Genomic DNA, 19,590 nt, shown 5'->3' with positions numbered 1-19,590 from the left:
CGGCTCCTTCTCTTTTCATCCTCTTTCTCTCTCTCTTTCTTTCTTTCTCTCTCTCTCTTTCTTTCTCTCTCTCTCTCTCTCTCTCTCTCTCTCTCTCTCTCTCTCTCTCTCTCTCTCTCTCTCTCTCTCTCTCTTCTGTTTGTTGACTGCAGTGTTTTTTGCTTTGAGCAGCGGCGCCACCATCGCATTAATGCGACTCTAATTTGACCCAAAATTGCATTCTTAATGCGCTGGGTTAATGTTGTCATTATAATATCTAGAAGGAAAAGGCATCAGCAGTGCTACCTGTGCTAGAACCCTAACAAGGACCAAAACAGAGGCTGATGTGGAACCAAAACTAAATTTGCCCTCCAGCACCACTGCTGCATAACATTACAGAGGAAATTACACTGAAACCCTAGGCTGCTGCGCTGCGTAATATCTTTCAGGGTGGAATTAGTGTTTTCATTAGCAAAGTACGTATCTGTGGTGATTTTCTCTTTTTGTTTTTTCTTCGTTGCCCTACATCTGCAGTTAGAGAGCAGACTCTCCACAGACTCCTCCTGTTTGATCACGGCAGGATTTCAGTTGGGATGCCTCTCAATTTCTTTGTCTTTTTTTTCTTTAATTTAACGGCCCCGCCCCTGACGTGTGCAGCGAGGAAGATGTTCCCCAAGAGGAAGCTCGACGAGGGCCAGAGCGGCAGCGAGAGCCAGAAAGACGAGGCCGAGGAAGCGCCGGGTCAGCAAAACAAGCGACCCCGCGTGGAGGAGAGCAGCGCAGGTACGCCGTCACCTCCACGGGTCTGATAGAGGAGCGGTCCTCCACGGGTCTGATAGAGGAGCGGTCCTCCACGGGTCTGATAGAGGAGCGGTCCTCCACGGGTCTGATAGAGGAGCGCGGGTCCTCCACGGGTCTGATAGAGGAGCGCGGGTCCTCCACGGGTCTGATAGAGGAGCGGTCCTCCACGGGTCTGATAGAGGAGCGGTCCTCCACGGGTCTGATAGAGGAGCGGTCCTCCACGGGTCTGATAGAGGAGCGGTCCTCCACGGGTCTGATAGAGGAGCGGAAAATTAGCGGGAGACTTTCTGGGATGATCAGTGTAGGGAAGCATTTTTTTTTTTAATTTCCAAATAGAAATAAAAACAAAACGAGTGACAAAATCCGTGAAAATTATTTTTAATTTAAAATTCTAGCTCCAGAATAAGTCTCCCATTGACATCAAGCCTCTTTGCCTGATTTGTCTTATTTACAGAAAGTGATGAGTGTGCAAAATCAGGCTGCAACTTCTTTTTGCCACAGTCAGCTCCTCTAAACCTGGTGGGTTGTGTTTTTTTAAAGCAGCATGTGTACCTGCAGAAGCACAGCAGACAGGGAAACGGCCTCTCTCATTTTTCTTTTTCTTTTTTCTTTTTTGAATTGGCTGGTTAAGTACCAAAAAGTGAGTGTTGGATTCAGCCGTCACTTTAACCTGTGGAAGAGGAAATTAAAGTTTCATGTCTCATGACCCCGGCTTTGTCTGCCGAGACTCGCTGCTGCTCGGTTTGTCAATAGTCATTTTCTCTGACCGGACTCTCGGGTGAAAATGGAAACCTCAAAAATACAACCTGCGGCATTTATTGAAGAAGGCTGTTATGTTGAAAGCCGTCTTCAAACATGGCGGGCCCCTCAGTAAACCTGCTGGCATTTATCTCTTCAATGACTCCACTCTCTTTCTGTCTCCCTCTGTGTAGGAAACACAGATGAACCCATGGAGGAGGGAGCGAAGGAAGAAAGTGTTGAGAAGCCGGTGACCGAGGCTAACAGCCCAGATGAAGAGGTGGAGGAGGAGGAGGAGGAGAAGAAGAAGGGAGGAGAGGAGAGGGTGAAGAGAAAGAGCTCTGATGGGAAAGTAAAGAAAGCTGAGGGGGCGGAAAAGAGAAATGAAGCAAGGGAGAAGACGGATGATGAGAAAAGGCCCGCCGCTGCCAAGAAGAAGAAGAAGAAGGTGGAGGAGGAGGAGGAGGAGGAGGAGGTGGTTGAAAAGGACACGACAGAGGAAGAAGAGAGCCCAAAAAGTCAAACGGTGAAAAAGCAGAAAGAACCAAAAGAGCAGAAAGATAAGGAGCCACTCAAGAAAGCTCCCATCAGCAGTTTCTTTGGTGAGGAGCAATTTGCATAGCTCTGTGCTTGCACAAAAAAAAAAAAAACTGTCTGTAAATGTGCTTTTATCAGTTTCGGAAAGACAGCAAAAATATTTCTCTGCCCCGACTCCTGCTCCTCCCTCACCTTTTTCACTTTTTCATTCTCCTCAATTCAACAGCCCCGAGAAAAGCTGCGGTGAAGACGGAGAAGAGCGAAGGGGAGAAGAAGACGAGCGGCGAGAGGAAGGCTTCGGAGGAGGAGGAGGAGGAGGAGGAGACCAAAGACGCCAAAGGGTGAGGCCGAGTGCAGCAGGACCGACATCTCGCCAACCAAGCTTTATTTGTTTCTGTTAGGACCAGGGATCATGTGTCAGAAGTACGTAGCTACATGAACAGACACGATGCATAGCTGAGTACTGTGTATGACCGGCCATGATGTTTCATCTCCACACACACACACTTCATACCCGCCCTGTGGCTACAAACACGCTGACTCTCTAGATGAGCTGCTCAAGGTCTTTTCTACAGCGCCGGTCCAATACCGTCTACTCAGCGCATTCTAAATCTCTTGTCTTCCTGTGGGTTAAGGTGTAAAAGGTTATGTCAGCGTTTGGTTTCTTCAAAGAATATTTTTAAAAGTAATTCCCGTTTTTTTTTTGTTTTTTTTTTTGGCTGCGATGAAATGCAGAGATCCGTGTTGCTCGACGGCACCGTTCACTCCGGACTCTAAACAGCAGCTGGTTACATGGATCACAGTTCATGTACAGAACCCATGCAGGGCTGGACCGCACTTGTCCTCTCATTTGGAGACGATGAACATCTGTGTTTCAGATTTGTTTCTTTAAGATATGTTACATTGCATTGCCAATAGAGGGAAAAATTGGTGGAATCATGTTTTGAGCAAATTTTGTATTCATGTTAGTTTTTCTTGGAGGATTAACTTTGCTATAATATCTAGGGATGGGTATCGTTTGGGTTTTTTCCGATACCGGTGCTAAAACGATACTTTTAAAACGATACCGGTGCCTAAACGGTGCCTGAACCGATACTTTAAAAAAAACAAACACACAAAACGACGAGTGACGACATTAAAGAAAGGTTTTTTTTTTTTATTGCCAAGGCAATTTGTTTTCTTCAAATTGAACAATATATGAACTGTTTGAAGTATCCTATAAATATAAAGAAATACAAAACACTTGGCTTCAAACTACAGCTTCAAACTTGATATATTTGCCTTGGCACCGAAAGGAAGCAGCGAAATCTGCGTTGCGTTTCGGTCCGGTGGGCACCGGTTGTATAGGTGCCATATTGCCACCGGTTTTCGGTACCCAACCCTAATAATATCCCTGCTATAGAGAGCTGTCAGGTGTCTGAATGTGAACAGTGTCGTCTGTCTGTTTTTGCAGCGACGTTCATTTATATTTAAACCACAGCACAGTCTGAGTCAGGACTGAAGTTACACTTGAATCACTAGAAGCTCGCTGCAGACGGACGGCGTGTGACGAGCGGACGGTCGTACGGTCAATCGGACGTCGTGTCTCCTCGTTAACCCACGGCCCATTCTGGTGGAAATTCAGCCTGGTTCTTAAAATAGGTGAACCTCTCCAGGTTTAAGTTCTGGGCTGAATCCTGCCAGTTTGCGTCAATATTTAGAATCGGGGTGTGTCTCAGCACTAAGGATCATGGGAAGGCCTTCTGAACCCTGATCACACGTATTTCTTTGATAACTTCTGCTGAAGGCTGTGTAGCCTCAGCTCAGGTATTATTCTTTAGTCTTTCTTTCTTCCTTTTGTTGAATAAAGCAGCAGCAGCAGCAGCAGAAGCGGCGCATTACTGCTTTTGTCACTTTCAGGTCACGTTAACTATTCCAGCCACCGACTATTTTTAGCTCCTGAAGAGAAGGAAATGCATTTTTCATCCGCCTGTTTATTTTTTCATCACCGGCTCGTGTGCGACGGGGACAGGAGTGATGGGAACGACGCACTAAAGACGGTCCACAGCTCCAGTACCTCTTCTGGTAATGATGTGTTGTTCCACCTTGTGTGAGCAACAGAAGCGCATCTTGTAAGAAGTGCAGCGAACATTATTTTACCGTCCCAATCAGTGTTTTCTTTTAATATAACATGACTGAAGCTTTCTCTTCAGACCCTCCTCACATGTCAGAGCGTCTCATTGCTATGAGCGTGACTCTCTGTCTACAGAGAGATCCGAGTCTGCTTCAGTGACTCTTCTTAATGTCCTCCGTTGTGTTCTTCCCTCAGCGAGTCGACCTCGGGACAGACGGACTACGACCCGTCCAGAGCCAGCTACCACCCTGTGGACCACGCCTGCTGGAAGCGGGGCCAAAAGTGAGTCCAGCTCCGTTCTTACCCGGCCCACTCGCCTCACAAACGGGGTTCCCGAAGTCTTGAATGTGTTTCCCGGCGGCTCTGATAGTTTACAATATCGTGGGCTTTGATTTGGGGAAGTCGAAGAGATGCGTGTGTTGCGTAAACCGCTGGAGTTGGGGGGGGGGCTGTGAGGAAACGAGGCGTCAGGCCAGACATGGTGGAAACCAGCCTGGTTTACTCTGGGCAACTGTCCAGAGTCAGACATTAAAGAACTCTGAGGAAATTCCATTTTCACGCCAGGGAAGTGCTCTGACTTTGGTGATTGGAAAAAAAAGAATCATGGACTTTTTTTTTTTTTTTTTTCCATCAAGTCGAGCTGCTTCGTCTCAGGTCAGCTGCTGCGTACGGTGACGCGTTTCTCCTTTTGAAGCTACATGTCGGTCACACACTTTTAAAACGTTGTCTCATATCTGCCTCAGATTACAGTTAAACGTCATGGTTCGTCTCCGCAAAGATCTACAGAAAACGTCTCTTTTTGGAGACTTGTCTTCTCAAAACTACTCTCCCGTTTGTCCCCCAGAACATCGTAAACGCAATTTTCCCTCCGTGGCATCTCTGACCCTCGTCCTCCCCGCTGTTGCTTTTAATGGAGTTTTGATAACCCTCAATCAAAGCTCGTTCTACTGTTGCACTAATTGCGAGCCGCTCCCAACAGCTGAGCCCGTTAAACGCGGTGTGTGGCAAGTGTGCGTGAAATGCTCCGCCCCGCTAACTCCCTGCTCATCTCTCTCCAGAGTGCCGTACTTGGCGGTGGCTCGCACCTTTGAGAAGATTGAAGAGGACTCTGGCAGGTAAGAGCTCCATCTGGACGAAAAGGTGTTTCTCTCCCCCCCCCCCCCCCCCCTCTGAACGAGGAAAACACCATTTGGGAGAAAGTGATCGCTCTTCAAAGGAGGTATACCGAAGCATTTCTACAAAATTACCACTCGAGCTTCCTGCTGGGAATTTCTGAAAAAAAATAATTAGTGCGTTCCAGCCAGAGAATTTGAGGAAACTGCATTAATTTGAGGAGGGCAGGGGACATGAAATGAAATTTTACAATTAGCTCATTTTCTAGGAATGCTAAAGAATATATTTGGATAGAAAGGCATGTTAATTCTCAGTTTTAGGAATCCATATCATGCACTTTAAAGGATGATCCGGAACTCGCGTCTCCAGCCAGCAAATTGAAAACACCTTCACAGACTTCCCTTTTCTTGTCTTTTGAGGATATTGAATGACAAACGCTCCGGTGATGACTTGTACTTGTACTTCGCCCGCCCACTCAGACTGATGTATAGCGTTTCATAAATGAACAGTTCATCTGCCTCCCCGGCTTCCATTTCCGATTAAAACCTCCCAGACAAATCTCATTTCCCGCCTCCCAGTATTTACAGGATGGCTTTAAAATTCGTTTAGCTCGTCTTCCTTCGTCTCAAAGCCGTCCTGTTGTCATTTCCCAGGCTGAGAAACATCGAGACGCTGTCGAACCTGCTCCGCTCCGTGCTGCTGCTCTCTCCAGGTAAATGGTGTTTTATCTCTCCCATAATGCATGCTGATGTCGCAACACAGGCAGCTGGCTGCCAGCCACTCTATCAAGGAGATGATGATGAAGCCAGGTTGCACATGAATGTGTGTGTGTGTGTGTGTGTGTGTGAGAGAGAGCATGTACTTCTGGGATTCTGTTATAGTGTGTGTGTGTGTGTGTGTGTGTGTGTGTGTGTGTGTGTGTGTGTGTGTGTGTGTGTGTGTGTGTGTGTGTGTGTGTGTGTGTGTGTGTGTGTGTGTGTGTGTTTGGTTGCGTCTGTCCATATGTCCTTGATTTTGTGTGTGTGTGTGTGTGTGTGTGTGTGTGTGTGGAGCTGTCACAGACTAACAGTGTGTGTCTGTGCTTCTCTTTGTAGGCCTGTACTTTAGTTTGTACTTCATACCGGCACACGAGACACTTTTGGGCAAAATTCCCTGTTTCAAATTCAAAACGTGTCATTCATGTGAATCTTGTTGATCTGAGGTTTTTTTTTGGGGGGGGGGGGTGTTGCTGAGTGAGTGAGGAAAGCTTTTATTCCCGTAGCTTAACGCGCAAATGTCACTCTCGTCGTGCTTGGAGGCTAAAGTGCGTCGTAAGTGAATTACGTGAGAGTGATGGTCTGTGGCGTGAGTCAACTCTGATCATCTGCAGCCGGAGTCAATAAAGTGTTGTTAACGGAGCAGCAGCTCACAGAGCAGCTCCGCCGCTTAAAGCCTCCTTCACAACGTTAGCCACTAGCTAGCGTTAGCTTAACTTCATGGAAAAGATTAACTATGAAATATAATCAATAGATGATGATGATATCATATCAATAAGGCTTTATTGGTCCACAGGTGGACATTTACAAGCTACCTAGCAGAATGTAATGTAACATTTAAATCGATTAAAATGAGCTCTACCTTTTTTACCAGCTGAAGTGATGAACACATTAATGCATCGGTGATATATTATCATGCATTCAAACTAATTTGTTTATCGAAACAAGTGATTGTTCTCTCACAACAAAAGGCTTAACAAAGTGAGTTGACACTCTTTACTCGCGTGACGCTCGTGAAAAGTCCATTCATTTGAATCCAGACACTTGTTTGCCAAGAGATGCGGTGCGGTGTGGGATTCACTGTTACTGCAGCGCTAACGTCTTTAGGAGACGCTCTTATTGTTTTCAACCGACAGTCGCTCACAAACCAATTACTCGGAGCCTGACAAGATGGATTTTCCTGTTATCCAGCAGTTCTTGCGTGATATTGTGAGGATCCAGCTGCGAAGTAAAATGCTTAAATATATGTGTATATATATATATATATATATATATATATATATATATATATATATATATTCTGTGTAGTAACGTTTGTGTTTATGTGCTCTTCTTCCAGACGACTTGTTGTGCTGTGTGTACCTGTGTTTGAACCAGCTGGGTCCCGCCTACCTGGGGATGGAGCTCGGTGTGGGGGAGACGGTGCTGATGAAAGCTGTTGCTCAAGCAACTGGTAATGTGTTAGGGATGGGGGTGGGGGGGGGGGGGGCTCAGACACAACCGTTTAGTTTGCCCCTAAACGCTTTGAGCGTTGTCGGCCTAACCGCTAACGACACCCTCCGCTGCCCATCAGCCCGCTCTTTATCGTCTCCGCTCTTGTTTCCAGGGCGACAATTGGACAAAATCAAGGCGGAGGCGCAGGAGAGAGGAGATTTGGGCCTCGTGGCCGAGAGCTCCCGCAGCAACCAGCGCACGATGTTCCAGCCGGCCAGTCTGACAGCGGGGGGCGTGTTCAGGAAATTGAAGGAAATCGCCAGCATGAGTGGGAACTCGGTGAGCCGGGGAATAACATTTTCATTAAGGGGAAAGTAGTCCCGGGCAAATATTGTTTTCGCTCTATTTGGCTGCCAGCGCTGGCTCATCGAGGGAAAAGAGAGGAAACGTTAATGTGATTGTGTATCGAACGAGGAATTATTTGTTTATTAGTCTGCTTCAGAGGGAAGAGGGTAATCGCTCTGCCTTTTGAATAAGTCGTCACCTGGCTGGAATCTCACAAGCAATTAGTTCCCTTTTCATCCCCGTGGCTGCTGGCTCTTTTTTCTTCTTCTTCTTTTTTTTTTTTCAACACTCTGAATTGAACATGGAGTTTGTACTCGCTTGTGACCTCGGTCTTTTTTTTTTTTTTTGCATTCTGTCTCTCCTCGCTCTTCCTCTGTGAATCTCAATTTCCTCCCGTCTGCCTCAGGCCATGAATAAGAAAATCGACATCATCAAAGGCCTCTTTGTGGCGTGCCGCTTCTCCGAGGCCCGCTACATAGTCAGGTAAAATAACACTCTCACACACTAGCATAGAGAGGCTTGGCTGCGCACGCACGCACGCACACACACACACACCTGCATGTATATAGACGCACGTGTGTTGTGTATACGCAGCTCTTTGTGCATGTGTTCCTGTTCGTCATGGGCAGCAGGTGCAGGCGGGCGTCATCACTGTCGTGTGCTTTTGATTGACAGGTCCCTGGCCGGGAAGCTGAGGATAGGCCTGGCTGAGCAGAGCGTCTTATCGGCTCTGAGCCAGGCCGTGTGCCTGACCCCCCCTGGACAAGGTAGTCTTCCATTTGTCTTAGAACAAAAGTCAGGTGCACCTGTGTACAGAGAACCAGTGTTTTGTTTTTTTTTGCAGATATAACGGCGCAGTCTTCTTCTGAGGCGGAGCGTTAAATAGTCTAAATAAAATGACATTAAAACCCCAAACGGGGGGGGGGGGGGGTGTACTCTGAAATACTCGTCCATCCACCCGAACCTAATATCCACTTGATTTGTTCAACTCAAAGTGCTGAGACGTCAGATTAGTTTAGAGCCGGTGAAAGCTTCCGTTTCACTCGGATTGCTTATTAACGTTTAAGTTTGCAGACTTGCTCATGGCTGTGTTATTGAGACACTTCTGTGCTACGAAGTTAACCCAACGGGGAGATCACACTTTAGGAAAGGAAAGGTGAGGCGTTGAAGCAAGTAATCACGACTTTTATTTATGGAACACTTGTTAACGCAGTGTTAAAATATTCTTAATAATTGTTCAAATGAATATTCATTCCTTAGAACGGTCGGAGATGAAATTTGAACAGTTAATGTCGGCAAAAGCCACAGGTATGTAGTTGGAAGGTGTCTTCGTACCAATATGCTGCGTTCCGTAATGATCCGACCCGCTTCCTCCTACATCAAATAAAATAAATTCATCTCTGACTTATTAGTATTCGCGGCCTCCTCGTGACTGGAGGTATGCTTTAATAAGAGTCAATTAGACCAGAGGCTCGGTGGGGAAATTTGCATTGATCTGTGGTCTGGAAATGTTTTTCTTCACATTTTTCTTTATTTATTTAACTATTATTTAATCGCGCAGGTCAAACTAAGAGCACCTTTTTTTTTTTTTTTTTTTTTGTCGGGCTGAAGTGGATCTTAACATGAATAATAAATGTTGACGAATTAGTATTCAGTCACATTTTTAATATTTGGTAATTATTCATGTCCGGATCGGGGAAACAGAATGATTAATTTGGCCTCTTCGATATTAACTGAACCCTCTTCACCGCGGTGGGGCTGAAGCTCCGTCTTTAGGTCCACTTCATCTAGAGTTTTTCACTTTCATCCGGCAAATGTTCGGTCGAACGCTGATCCTGTCCTTCCTTATAGGTTTCCCCCCCGCTGTGCTCGATGCGGGGAAGGGTAAGAGCGCCGAGAGCAGGCGGGCCTGGCTCGAAGAGAAGAGTCTGATTCTCAAACAGACTTACTGGTAACAAACGCCCTCGACGCCACTACGGCGCCTCATCCCCTTCTAAGCCCCCGTCCCTCATCCTCCCTCACTCATTCTGCTCACTTCCACTTTGGATGATATTGATTTTTTTTGTTGTTGTTTGTTTTTCTCCCCCAACCCTCCCCCTCTCTCTCTCTCTCTCTCTCTCTCTCTCTCTCTCTCCCGTCCAGCGAGATGCCCAATTACGACGTCCTCATCCCCGTTCTGCTGACGGAAGGCATCGACGAGCTGCCCAATCACTGCAAGCTCACTCCAGGTAAGCGACCAATCGGGAGGCAGAGCGGCTATAAGATCCGAAACAGTGACTAGTGTGTGTTTTATTGATCCGCTCAGTGGAGGCGAGTCAGTTATTTCAGTTGAGTCGTTCATCACAGAGAGCTTTAAAGATACCAGTAAACTTAAGGATTAGCTTCCAATTATGCTGTTGTCGAGCGATTTTGTGATAAGCAGCCTCGGCAACAAGGTGGGAAATTAATACGGGCCTTCGTCTGAGATTTACTAAATTGTCCGTTGTTGGTTAGTGAGACAGATCTAGCAGCTATTCTGGCAGGTAGACAATCGTTATTCAGAGTCTCTCTCTCTCTCTCTCTCTCTCTCTCTCTCTCTCTCTCTCTCTCTCTCTCTCTCTCTCTCTCTCTCTCTCTCTCTCTGGAATGCGAGATAGTTAAAGGAGCCGGTTGAATTTTTTTTGGGAGGCCAGCCAGCTTGGACAGAATGTTAGTGTCCTGTCATATCGGGCTCCATAAGCTCCAATTAAAGGAATTTGTTTGCAGTGTTTCATGATATCTCTCCTCTGCTGCTTTCTAAAGCTTAACTTAGCAGCGCAGCCCGAGGGCCCGTGAGTCAGACAACTTTTATATTATGGCCAAATGAAAACGCAAACAAACTCATTTCAACTGTGTTCTGTCACACTAACGGTTGTGGGTGTGATGCCGATGCGTCATGTGCGAATGAAGTAAATTTCACAGCTTTTTTTTTTTTTTTTATAAATGGATCTTGAGATCTGCGTTAGTTCCTCAGCGTTTTTAGAAGTCATGTAAAATGCATGACCGCGTATCTATTTGTATCGGTTGCTTCGGTGTCCCCGGGTTCTCACGCCACCTTCCTCCTCCCAGGTGTGCCGCTGAGACCCATGCTGGCTCACCCCACCAAAGGCGTCGGCGAGGTGATGAAGAGGTTCGACGAGGCGACGTTCACCTGCGAGTACAAGTACGACGGAGAGCGTGCGCAGGTGCGTTTATTGAAGTGAAGTTTGTTTTTCTAGCGTTCAGCCACCGAACGTATGCCGGCTGAAAATTTTGTATGCATATACCTTTCAGCTGTGTTCTTTGAGTAGTGTGTGTGTGTGTGTGTGTGTGTGTGTGTGTGTGTGTGTGTGTGTGTGTGTGTGTGTGTGTGTGTGTGTGTGTGTGTGTGTGTGTGTGTGTGTGTGTGTGTGTGTGTGTGTGTGTGTGTGTGTGTGTGTGTGTGTGTGTGGGGAGATAAACAGTAGTGCTTCTCTTGCCCTGGGCCCTTCAGGCAGAGAAAGCTACTTCTGCCATTGTGGTCCAAGAAGAAAGGGGTGGGGCGGGGGAGAAAGATGGGGGAGAGGTGAGGAAAGAGGCTAGAGACAGTGAAGGGGTGACACATAAGAGGGAGACAGACAGACAGACAGACGAAAATGTCGAAAGAGAGACGTAAAGAGAGAGAGACTGTAATGTAAACCCCTCCAGCTGTATTGTTAATTTTGGACAGTCATGCCAATAAAGTGCCTTTGAACTGAGCTGAATTGAGAAGAAGAGAGAGAAACAGAGAAGGAGAGAGAGAGAGAGAGAGAGAGAGAGAGAGAGGAGGGAGGCAAGAGAGAACCCCATGACGTCTCCTCTTCACCCTCTCCTGTCTCACTGCAGTGGACGATACCTCAAACAGCCAGCAGAGGGACTCTTGATACACCACTCAGTTAAACAGTGTGTGTGTGTGTCTTTGTGATTTTTTTGTGTGTGTGTGTGTGTGTGTGTGTGTGTGTGTGTGTGTGTGTGTGTGTGTGTGTGTGTGTGTGAGATATGAATCAAAATAACTGCGAATGCATTCATGGAAGCGACTGTCCCGTCTAATTAGTCCAGTAAGTTATTGTTTGTGTATTTTATTTCTATTTGAGTTCATTTATCGGAGACGATGCTCATTGATCAACCGGAGAGAGAAAAAAAATAATAATTAGTTGTTCCCCGACTGTTGCAACATATCGTGTGAAGTGAGTGTATTTAAAGGAGCATGATCACAAGTACAGTGCAATAAGGCTCCTGTAAGTCACATGGTGGTTGGTTACAATCCACATTCGGACGAAAACATAATACAGAAAATAGCAAAGCGGTCGGTGTTGTTACTTTACCATCATGTGATAAATATACTAATGGTAACGATGTTGTATTCCCACAGATTCACATTCTGGAGAGTGGCGAGGTTCGAGTGTTCAGCCGCAACCAGGAAGACAACACCAGCAAATACCCCGATATCATCTCCCGCATTCCCAAGGTACAACACTTGAACACACAGAGCGCTGCAGCTCAGCCCCGTGGGAGACGAGCGAGAGTCTGTCTGCACTTTTGACTGTCAAATGAGGGCTTTTACAGCCGCGCACATTCATCTCGCTCCGCTCTTGTCTTTCTATTTTTACCCGTTTCTCTCATCCGTGAGCCCGTCCGTCTCAATTTAATCCCCCCCCCCCTTTTTTTTTTAAAGTGTGTTTGTTCCTGTGCCGGTCTTTGCCCTTCCCTGTCCCCCTTCAGTCATCAAGAGCTACCGCTGGCTGGCCGTTAAAATCATTTCTGAATTTGGAGAGACGTCTACTGAGGGTGGTCATTTGAAAGCAGCTTGTGAAGCTTCATCCCTCTAATAGATGCTGAAAACACTGGTTGTGTAATTGCAGCTGTGGGTAGCGCTGCCAAATTAGCGAGCTTCTGCTTGCGTGGGGAGAGAGGAAGAGATCACCGGCACCTGAAGCTTTGGCAGGTGGCCTGGGGTTATCGGAGCGCGCTTACTACCTTGGCGCCTGCCGAGTGTGTATTTTATTGTTTTTGCCTTTGGTAAGGATCAGCGATGACATACCGAAGTCTCTCTCTCTCCCTCTCCCTCCCCTCATTCACTGTTGTTGTTGTTTTTGTCAAGGTTGTCACAGATGAGGCTGAAATAGTTTGGTTGTGAGGCAACCTTTTTATTTCCTCATTTTCAAAGATGAGAAGAAAAAGGTGCATGATGGGAGGCTGCTGGTTGAGGTAAAGTGCAACATGCAGCTGGTTGATATGGAGCCATTTTTTTTTTGTCTTGGTCACGGTAAAGCCTGTTCTCATTATGCCACTGTGGCGTCACGGCGAGGTGTAAACCAGACGGAAACTTCCATTTCTGAAGAGTGAAGCCAATGTAGCAAGTGTCTTAATCTAGCATTCTCTCTAGTGACCATCAGGGGGCGACTCCTCTGGTTGTATAGAAGTCTAGTCTAAAATGACTCTACTTTAACATTGTAAACATGAGTTTATGGTCTCAATCTCTAGTTTCAAGTCTTCTTCAATACAGCATCATGTTCATTTAGTAAACTGTGGTCCATTTAGAGTCAGACAGACCATAAAGCAGGCGATGCTTTAGGGGCGGGGCTACCTTGTGATTGACAGGTCGCTGCCCGTCTTCTCGTTTCCCGTCGTCTCTCTGCTGGCATCCTTCTAATAAGATAAAAATACATCTTTCCATCGCAGAAAAACCAGCAGGAGGCTTTTATTGTGAAGTAGCAGTATATCTGTCAGTAAGCTGGCTTTGTTATCAGTGCTGTAGTTAATGGGGGGGGGGGTAATTAAAAGCTTCTTTTACCTAGCGCTGCTGCCCTGTGGAATGCTAATATCTCTGTTGCGGATGCTCGGTGCGAGACCTCCCACCACCGAGAGGTCACGCCAGCAAACGAGAAGTTAACTTTCTCAGTGCCTCTCATGTCTCTTCATCACTCCCCCCCCCCCCCCCCCCCCCCCATATCACACTCCCCGTCTCATCATCCTCACGTAACATCTGCCCTCTCCAGTTTCTCTCACGCTGACTTTCATCTCTCTCTTTTTATTCCAGAACTTTAAAAGCTACACGGCTCTTTGTTTCCTACCTTATTGGCTCCCTCTCTGTCCCCCTGTCTCCTTCTCATGTCTCTCCGTCTAATCGTGTCTCCTTTTCTTCTTCATTACTTCTTGATGATGCCTGTTCTCTCCCCCCCTACCCACTACTCTCTCTCTCTCTTCTCACTCTTGTCTTATTCATCCTTGTCTCCCTCTCACCACTTCTCTCTCTTCCTCTACATTCACATATTTTCACTCTCGCTCCTTCCTGTCGTTGTCCCTGACTGCTATCTTCTCTCACCTTTTTTTGTTTTGTTTTTGCTCTCACTTCCTCTTCATCCCCGTCTTCTTTCTCCTGTTTTGTCTTTTCCAACACATTCCCCTCCCTTTTTTTATTACAACCTCGCTCCTCTCAGTCCTCCTCGTTCACTCTCTTATATTCTGGTAATTTCTTTCGCCTCCCTCCTTTTGCTTTCTCTCCCCTTTTTGTTTCTCAGCATTACTTCATCCCAAAGCTCACAGTTTAGAAAGAAAGAAAAAGTTGAACGGAGTTAAAAGTGTCGGTGTTTTTGCCTCATTAGCATCTCCAGAGAAAGTCGCAGCATTTTGAAGCGACGTCATTTTCTTTAATTTGAGCTTGCGACTATTCTCTTGTGTTTATGACCTTAATTTATGAATTTATGACGTTTAATTCACCACGACTGTGCCAGCCCATGTCTGTTGTTTTTAAACGAGGCTTTCATTAAGGAAATCAATAGCTAATCATAAACATGACAGACAATTACTTAAAGAAGTGGCGTCTTCTGTTTGTGCGTCTCACAAACTTCACACTAACATGAGCTTCCTGCACCGAGGACATGGTCTGATTACACCTTGCTGCATTATTTTGCATATTAATGACTCATTTTCCCCCGAATCTTCCGTAGTGCCTTCCTGCTTCTAATTATGAATTGATATTAATATATTAACACATTGATATGAATCCAAATACATTAATGCGTTGCTTAGCCTAATGACCGAACGAGTATAACCGGTTCCGTTTGAAACATTTGTCTGTTTCCAAACAACCTGTTATCTCTAATGCGTCTCTCTCTCTCTCTCACTCTCGGCTGTGATTGGCTTCCTCTGATCACCTCTCAGATCTCACTCTGGTTCAAGTTGTACGTTTTTACAGCGTCCCGGTGGCCTCCGAAAATCGACCGGCACGCCAGAGATTAACACCCCTAAGCTTTCGCACGCAGGATTCCGGTGGCTCCCGATAAATGCCGCCACTCTGCTTGATCTTGAGAATCAATATGATCTGCCCATAGCCTGAACCCAATCACTTTCTCCTGCACAGGGAAATATTCATCAGCTGCCACAGCCTCGTATTTAATGCAGGACTAAACGGAGAAACAAACGTCTCTGGTGGAAATATTTGGCTTTTGGCACAACGTGGAGCATCCCACCAAAAAGAGAGTGTGTGTGTGTGTGTGTGTGTGTGTGTGTGTGTGTGTGTGTGTGTGTGTGTGTGTGTGTGTGTGTGTGTGTGTGTGTGTGTGTGTGTGTGTGTGTGTGTGTGTGTGTGTGTGTGTGTGTGTGTGTGTGTGTGTGTGTTTAGTCGAAGTTACTCAAGAGTAACGATACATGTAGCGTGGAGGTTGATTTGCAAAACATTTGGCAACAAATGGAAAACAGCTGCAGGTCCTCAAACGCGCCTTCAATCTGCTTGCCTGTGGGGTTTGTTTTTTTTCAACGTCCCGAGTTTGTTGTGTTTACGTCAGTGAGACCTCCTGATAATCCTGATTGCTACAGCAGATGTTGCTGATACGCAGATTCTCAAACATCATTTGGCTTTTCTTTTTTCTCCTCGTCTCTCTACTGAATATAATCTCTCTATTCTAATTGTTTTTTGCTGTGATTTTCCTTGAAAAGGTGAAGAAGGACTCGGTGGTTTCCTGCGTCCTGGACTCAGAGGCGGTGGCCTGGGACCGGGAGAAGAAACAGATCCAGCCCTTCCAGGTCCTCACCACCCGTAAGAGAAAGGTACGTACGAGGGGAGGGAGGGAGGAGGGAGGGAGGGATGAGATGCTCGGGGGAGGTAAAATGGTAGAAGACAGGAGATGATGAGAGGGAGGGGGAAGTGAAAAGGTTGAAGAGAGAAAACAAGACAGAGATAAAGACCAGACGGGAGAGGAGAGGTAGATAATGGAGTGAAATGATCCGACAAACGGAGGGCGATGGATGGAGAAAGAGGGAGAGATTGGCAAATGGGAGACAGAAGAGTCAAATGAGTTGAGGAGAGAGGAGGGGAGAAGGAGGAGGGGAGAGGGAGGAGGGGGAGAACGCAAATGTCAGCAAGGTGTTTTTTCAGTTTTGATCAGAATAACGGCCTCTTTCCACGACACCAATCACATCAGAGGGAAACGGCGTCTTTTCCCTCCGTCTCCTTTTGTGTGCGCGATGGCATCCTTGAAAATTAGGAGAAGGAGAAATGAGAGCGCCGATACGATGGAACGCGATAATGAAAATGATTATCCTGATGATTTTTTTTTTTTTTGTTCCCGCTCGATACAGTTACCGCCGCGACGGAATCATGATTATTTGTAATGACGGTTTGATGCACAAACTGATTGTACTGCCCTCGTTGTAACGTCGTCTCTTCTGTTTTTACCGCTCAGGAGCGTCCTCGCTGAAATGAATTCAGATGAGGAGATGAAACCCGATAGGAACTAATTAAACGTCATTTACTGGCGGAGGAGAAGTGTGATGAGGGCGTGGAAAGGAGAAGAGGGAGAGGAATCTTTTAGGTCTGGAGGCTGCAGAGGTTTTCTTAAAGACGCCGGTTTTTAATGTCGTATCCCTTCACCGCCCTCTTCACAAGGTTCAGTTTATCGTCTGAAGACCGAAGAGAACTTCGCCTAATTGTAACGAAAGTGTAGAGGTTTACACAACATTAATTACAAAACCATCACAAAAACCAGACCCCCCCCCCCCCCCCCGGAAAGTGCCATCAGGGCGGGGTTTAAAGTAAAGTCAGCTTCACGTCTCACTTTGTGAACGACGGAGAGAGAAAAGTAGAGATGGAGCGATTGAGCTGCGAGGGCAGAGAGGTGGAGTGAGAGACGGCGGTGCTGTGAATGAGAGAAAATAAGATATTTTCAGATTGTGTCACAAGCGAAACCGCTCAACAGATGACTTACTGTGGAGACAGATGCTCCTGCTTTCATCCTCCTCCTCCCTCTACATTTCATTCATTAACGCCAGCGTCCATCAGTAAACACCGCGCAGCACTTAAATCAAGTCAAAACTAAACTTCTTTTTATTTAGACGACAGACGAGCTCCCTGAGCTGCAGAGGGTGTTTACTTCTTATAAAACTTTAGGTGTTTTTGGATCATTTTTTTTTATTTACACCCATATTTACTTGCCTGCAATTCTCTCTCAGTAAATCACTAGTTTAACACTCCATCAGCGAGGAAGGAAGGACTTGACACACCAACATTAAAATGGATTTACTGATTTAACTGGTGCGACCCAATCTCAGAATTCAATTTTCAATTCGGCGTCGTTATGGAAAAGTCATGGAATTTCACATCGGGGGGGGGGGGGTCATAGGGGAGGCGGTGTAATACGGCGGAGCGGAGCGACTGACGGGAGTAAACGAGTGTGGAGTAAACAGAACGAGGTGCAGGAGAGGTGAAGGTAGGAGATGGAGAAGCAGGAGAGGTGAGCGAAGGGAGTCGAGGAGCGAGAAGTAATAACTAACGCCGGAGGGGAGGAGGAGGACGAACACAACGAGGAGGTGCGATGCTGTTAAAAGGTGGAGGGGGAGGAGGAGGAGGAGGAGGAGGAGGAGGAAGAGGGGGAGGTTCACTTTTAAGATGAGCGGCAGAGAAATCAAAGAGCTCTTTGTAACAAGTCCCAAGGTTGGCTGTAGCGATTTGTGAATAAGATGCGTCTATTTGCATATTTTTGTCAAGCGAAAAATATTTAAAGAAGTGTGTGTTTGTGTGTGTTTGTTTGTTCATGCCTCCCTGCAGGATGTGGACGCCTCGGACATCAAAGTCCAAGTGTGTGTGTACGCCTTTGACCTCCTCTACCTCAACGGAGAGGTAAGACCTGCTGAGGAGAATATCACCCACAGATCCCTCTCAAACACAACCCTGTGTGTGTGTGTGTGTGTGTGTGTGTGTGTGTGTGTGTCTGTGTCTCTGTGTCTCTGTGTCTCTCTCTCTCTTTCTCTCTCTCTCTCTCTCTCTCTGTGTCTCTCTCTCTCTCTCTCTCTCTCTCTGTGTCTCTCTCTCTCTCTCTCTCTCTCTCTCTCTCTCTCTCTCTCTCTCTCTCTCTCTCTCTCTCTCTGTGTGTGCGTTTATTGTTTGTGAGCACGCCTGCGTGTTTGTCGCCCGCTGAGATTCCAACAACGTCCCTGAATGTCAATGCTGGTTCTACTGGAGGCCGTAACCAGATGATGATTGTGACGCTCATTGTAATTCCAGCTGTGTGTGTGTGTGTGTGTTGTGGGATTTAGAGTGTGTATGATTCCAACCAAATATTACACAACCATTTTTAAGCTAATTTCCTAAAAGTCAGCCGAAGAAAAATGCAAATCAGCCGATGCTTCCATCAGCCGATGCTCTGAGTTTTCCCAAGTGGACGGAAGCAACATTCCAGAGTTAAAAGAGCACCAGTGACTCTGAAGTTGTGCAGTTTCATTGCTGCTTCCCACCTAATGTGGCATTTATGTAAATGTTATGAATAAATTTCTCTCTGGATGTACTTTTTCTTTTCTTTTCTTTTTTAGGCTGTTGCCCTTTTTTATTCATTAACTCATTTCTTTGGGTTTGATTGGTTGTCTCTCATGTTCCCTGTCCTGGGATGGAGCCTCTGTGCCGATCATTAGGGGCGGGTAGCCGGACCACGGGCGTGTCACACCCTTTGTGTTCCCAGTGTTGACGCTTCTCAGCGCTAGCTAGCATTTAGCAGCTAGCAATATTTCCCTCAGGAAGTCGGTAGAGACCAAAACGGAGCTAAAAGAAAAGTGAATAGATTTACATTCACCTCGAGGCCGATACACAACTCCGTGTTTGGTGGATTTCTTTCACCATATCGACTTCATAAGGAAGCTTGTGTCCAGAAATGCAGTTTTCTTGTAACTGTAGATGATCAGTGAGATGTTTACTGACCATCGGTGTTGGCCAATATTCAGTAAAACATCTGGTTGCCAGTTCTATGTGAACCAAAAATCCGGGTTGAAGTTAGCAGGAAGAGAGCTGTTAGCGTTCGCAGCTAACGGCTAACGTACGGAGGTTCCATTGAGTTCCATTAAGATGCGTTCAGGAGTAATCTTGTAAAATGTGGTTTTAGTGAGAAACTTCAATAAATAGTTTGAGGGAGAATAGTGAGAGTGAGTCATCACCTCTTCAACCTTCTAACACTCGCTCTAAGCAGCTTATAATGCATCATTAAAACTACTAAAGCCCAGATTGTTTTATTCATAATAATCCAATCTTTTATTTCCTAATCGTTTGAATTGTGTGTATCAATGTAATTGATGACTAGATGACGATAACAGAGTGATGAGTTTTGTTGGGCGCTGGTGAAAAACAAGCTTTTTATAGCTCCCAAAACAAAACGACAACAAAACGGATCCGTATTGACAATCGGCAATCGTTGTCGGCAACAAGAAAATGCGATCGTGGCATCTCTTAAAGTTTACTTTTTTTTTGTGGTCTCCTGATCCGATCAGTGACTCAGA

General features: G+C 46.2%; 1 protein-coding gene across 3 annotated transcripts in view; it reads left to right on the top strand.

Moving 5' to 3' along the window:
* Positions 1-19,590, top strand: part of lig1 (ligase I, DNA, ATP-dependent) — a 36,405-nt gene that overhangs the window by 5,494 nt on the left and 11,321 nt on the right. For 2 of the 3 annotated variants that reach the window (XM_068734797.1, XM_068734796.1), the window contains exons 5-20: positions 637-762; positions 1,713-2,120; positions 2,282-2,396; positions 4,364-4,450; positions 5,227-5,283; positions 5,935-5,993; positions 7,376-7,489; positions 7,643-7,809; positions 8,222-8,298; positions 8,491-8,582; positions 9,667-9,766; positions 9,958-10,043; positions 10,903-11,018; positions 12,203-12,298; positions 15,769-15,879; positions 17,876-17,947. In XM_068734797.1, coding sequence (XP_068590898.1) covers positions 637-762; positions 1,713-2,120; positions 2,282-2,396; positions 4,364-4,450; positions 5,227-5,283; positions 5,935-5,993; positions 7,376-7,489; positions 7,643-7,809; positions 8,222-8,298; positions 8,491-8,582; positions 9,667-9,766; positions 9,958-10,043; positions 10,903-11,018; positions 12,203-12,298; positions 15,769-15,879; positions 17,876-17,947 — 1,883 coding nt within the window. The remainder of the gene's footprint in view (positions 1-636; positions 763-1,712; positions 2,121-2,281; positions 2,397-4,363; positions 4,451-5,226; positions 5,284-5,934; positions 5,994-7,375; positions 7,490-7,642; positions 7,810-8,221; positions 8,299-8,490; positions 8,583-9,666; positions 9,767-9,957; positions 10,044-10,902; positions 11,019-12,202; positions 12,299-15,768; positions 15,880-17,875; positions 17,948-19,590) is intronic. The other variant, XM_068734798.1, reaches the window with a different exon arrangement.

The sequence above is a fragment of the Cebidichthys violaceus genome, unplaced genomic scaffold, assembly GCF_023349555.1.
Source record: "Cebidichthys violaceus isolate CVI_PGR_0920_01 unplaced genomic scaffold, fCebVio1.0.p SCAF_67, whole genome shotgun sequence".
Taxonomy (NCBI): domain Eukaryota; kingdom Metazoa; phylum Chordata; class Actinopteri; order Perciformes; family Stichaeidae; genus Cebidichthys; species Cebidichthys violaceus.
The sequence above is the reverse complement of the archived record's forward strand: the minus strand, read 5'-3'. Positions and strand labels throughout refer to the sequence as shown.